Source organism: Eriocheir sinensis, unplaced genomic scaffold, assembly GCF_024679095.1.
Source record: "Eriocheir sinensis breed Jianghai 21 unplaced genomic scaffold, ASM2467909v1 Scaffold79, whole genome shotgun sequence".
NCBI lineage: Eukaryota > Metazoa > Arthropoda > Malacostraca > Decapoda > Varunidae > Eriocheir > Eriocheir sinensis.
The window spans coordinates 404,743-407,969 of NW_026112153.1; the positions used below are offsets into that span (position 1 = coordinate 404,743).

Consider the following 3,227-nt stretch of genomic DNA (forward strand, 5'->3'; position numbering starts at 1 on the left):
GGTTGATCAGCTTCCTCTGGTTAGATCTTGTGGTGGAGCTGCGGTGTTGGTCAATTATATTCTTCAACATGGAGTCTATGGTATCTTTAAGCGTTGCACTAATGTTTGCTTTGTTCCACCTTTCTTCAGTTTCCCGGAATTTGGTGCGGAGTTCTGGTAGTTTACTCTGCAGTTCTTGAATCCTCCTCTTCATGCAGCTTTTTCTTTCTTCGTCGCCACGTCTCTGACGGCGTCTCTTGCTGGGATTAACTGCCCCATCACTGGGAATATTGAGGGTATATATGGGCAGGAGATTTTCTCTTAAACATGTCTGGTTAAACGTGATAGTCAGTTCAATGTTAACTATTTTCTTTAGAAAATTCTCTTTCTCTCGGATAATAGTCCTATTCTCTTTTGTCAATTTGGTGATGACTTCACCGTAAGTGGTCATCTTTGTATCCAGATCGCGATTTCGGGTTTCTTAACCCTTCTTCAGTGGCTTCAAGTGTTCTGTGGAGGAGTAGTTTTCTGCTCGCTGGTGGAGAGAGAATGGCTGGTGCACGCCGGGTGCCCGGTATTTAAGGCGTCTCGTCTCCCTCCCGTGTTGCGCACCGGCTGCTGATTGGTTAGGCTGGTGCGCAGCACTCCTGCGCATACTCGGGAGAGCCTGTAGATCTAGGGCCTGCTTGTTTAAGTTGGGCTCCATTTCTTTTATGTTGAGGGCTTCTAGAATCGGGAGGCGTCGTTCGTCGGGGCATCTTGCGATTATGTCTGTGTTTTCTTCTAAAATTTTCCTTGTTAGCACTGTATTGTGCTTCTGTAGTAGGTGTTGGCGCGGGGCTCCGGATGTCAGGTGGTAGCTCATTCGCCTGCTCAGCTTCATCGTTGTCATGCCGATGTAGGTTGAGGGGAGGGCGTCGCAGATCCTCGTTTACAAATAAACCTATAAACGACATGCGACTCCTGTAGGAGTCTTTTCTTCTTGGGGGCTGTTTCTCATAATTAGGTGGCTTGTTTTCTTGCTCTTGTAGTATATGACGATGTTCAGTTTCTTCTCGGGATCTGTTGGTGTGACGTTTCTTCTTATGACTTGTTTCATTATTCTTTCATCTTCTTTATACGCAGTAGAGAAGTGTGATTTGTAGTAAATATTGATGTTATTTTTCTCCTCGGTTGTGTTGCTGGTTGCAGCGTGCCATTGATCCATTATTTTCCTGGTTTGCCTGTAGATGTCTGCTTTGTCAAAACCGTTGTTGAGTAGTACCTGGGTAGACCGATCTATTTCATGGTGGACTTGTTGCCAGTTACTACAGTGGGTGAGTGCTCCGGATGTAGGCCCCTATGGTGGAGTCTTTGTAGCGTTTGGGGCACTCGCTCCTTCCATTGAGACAGTGACCTGGGTTAGTAGCCTTCACGTAGACAGCAGTGTTGAAGGCGTCTTGATCTTGCTTGACGAGGATATCCAGGAAAGGCATGGATCCGTTGGTGCTATGCTCGATGGTGAAGTTTAATCCGGATAATTCTTGAAGGAGTCTTCTGAGATGTTCGGCGTCCTCGGTGCTTGTGGTTTTGATGAAAATGTCGTCGATGTAGCGGCAGTATATATCAGGTCTCTTGGTGGTCTTAAAGGCTTCTTCCTCTATGCAGCCCATGAAGAAGTTCGCCATCAGGACTCCCAGCGGGGAGCCCATGGCGACTCCATCCACTTGTTGATACTTGTTACCTCTAGGGCAGGTGAATGGTGCCTCTTTTGTGCAGCACTCAAGAAGGCTGCGTAGCGTTGGCTCAGGGATGTCTAGGCTCGGGGTGTCGTCATTATGATAAACTCGTTGCAAGATGTATTCGATGGTTCGGTCGATAGGGACGTTCGTAAATAATGATTCCACATCCAGAGAAGCGATGTTTCCCTTCGTGTTGTTTGACTTGAGGATGTCAAGGAAGTCAGCTGCTGAGGTCAGGCTGTAGGTGGATGGTACATAAGGTGTCAGCGTAGCACACAGCCTCTTCGCGATGGTGTAGGTTGGCGTGGGGATTTGCGATATGATGGGCCTTAGTTTGTTTCCAGGCTTGTGTATCTTCACGTTGCCGTAGCAGTATCCCATTTTATATTCTCCAGAAAGCTTGTTGAACTTGATGGTGTTGCTTGCAATGTTACTGGTAGAAATCAGCTTGTTTAGTTTCTTTTTCAAACTTTCTGTGGGGTCCTTTGTTATCTTGGTGAACTTGGTTTCGTCCTTCAGGATGTCGTCCATTTTATCCATGTATTCAGAGGTGTTCATTATGACGTATGATGCAGACTTGTCGGCTTTTCTTACAGTGATGTTATGGTCTGCTTTAAGTTGCTTGGCTTCAATGTGTCGTTCTTCTACGATCTTGCTTTTGCAGTTTCCTCTTGATTTGGATGCTTCTGCGACGACTTCTTGCTGGAATGTTGGCTGCAGTAACTTCACCTCGCCTGGCTAGGTTTGCGATGTCGTCAGTAGAATCTCACATTCTACTCTTTTTTGGTGTTTCCTCGGCTTTGTCATGACATGGCAGTTGAGACCGAAGTTTAGTAGTTCCTCTTGATCAGGTGTCAGGGTCTTGTCTGATAAATTAATGTAACCCTTGATGGGCCGGGTTTGTTTGAGCTCGCCTCCATTAAGGTTGATCAGCTTCCTCTGGTTAGATCTTGTGGTGGAGCTGCGGTGTTGGTCAATTATATTCTTCAACATGGAGTCTATGGTATCTTTAAGCGTTGCACTAATGTTTGCTTTGTTCCACCTTTCTTCAGTTTCCCGGAATTTGGTGCGGAGTTCTGGTAGTTTACTCTGCAGTTCTTGAATCCTCCTCTTCATGCAGCTTTTTCTTTCTTCGTCGCTCGGTCTCTGACGGCGTCTCTTGCTGGGATTAACTGCCCCATCACTGGGAATATTGAGGGTATATATGGGCAGGAGATTTTCTCTTAAACATGTCTGGTTAAACGTGATAGTCAGTTCAATGTTAACTATTTTCTTTAGAAAATTCTCTTTCTCTCGGATAATAGTCCTATTCTCTTTTGTCAATTTGGTGATGACTTCACCGTAAGTGGTCATCTTTGTATCCAGATCGCGATTTCGGGTTTCTTAACCCTTCTTCAGTGGCTTCAAGTGTTCTGTATATGACGATGTTCAGTTTCTTCTCGGGATCTGTTGGTGTGACGTTTCTTCTTATGACTTGTTTCATTATTCTTTCATCTTCTTTATACGCAGTAGAGAAGTGTGATTTGT

At 45.4% G+C, this 3,227-nt stretch overlaps 1 protein-coding gene across 1 annotated transcript; it reads right to left on the minus strand.

Annotated features, from left to right (window-relative positions):
* Window positions 1-1,286: 1,286 nt before the first annotated feature.
* Window positions 1,287-2,258, minus strand: LOC126994414 (uncharacterized). Its single transcript, XM_050853726.1, has one exon. The coding sequence runs from the start codon at window positions 2,256-2,258 to the stop codon at window positions 1,287-1,289; it is 972 nt and encodes a 323-aa protein (XP_050709683.1).
* Between the last annotated feature and the right edge of the window lie 969 nt (window positions 2,259-3,227).

Coding starts and splice junctions, on each gene's coding strand:
- LOC126994414 (XM_050853726.1), bottom strand. CDS start 2,258: ATGAACACCTCTGAATACATGGATAAAATGGACGACATCCTGAAGGAC.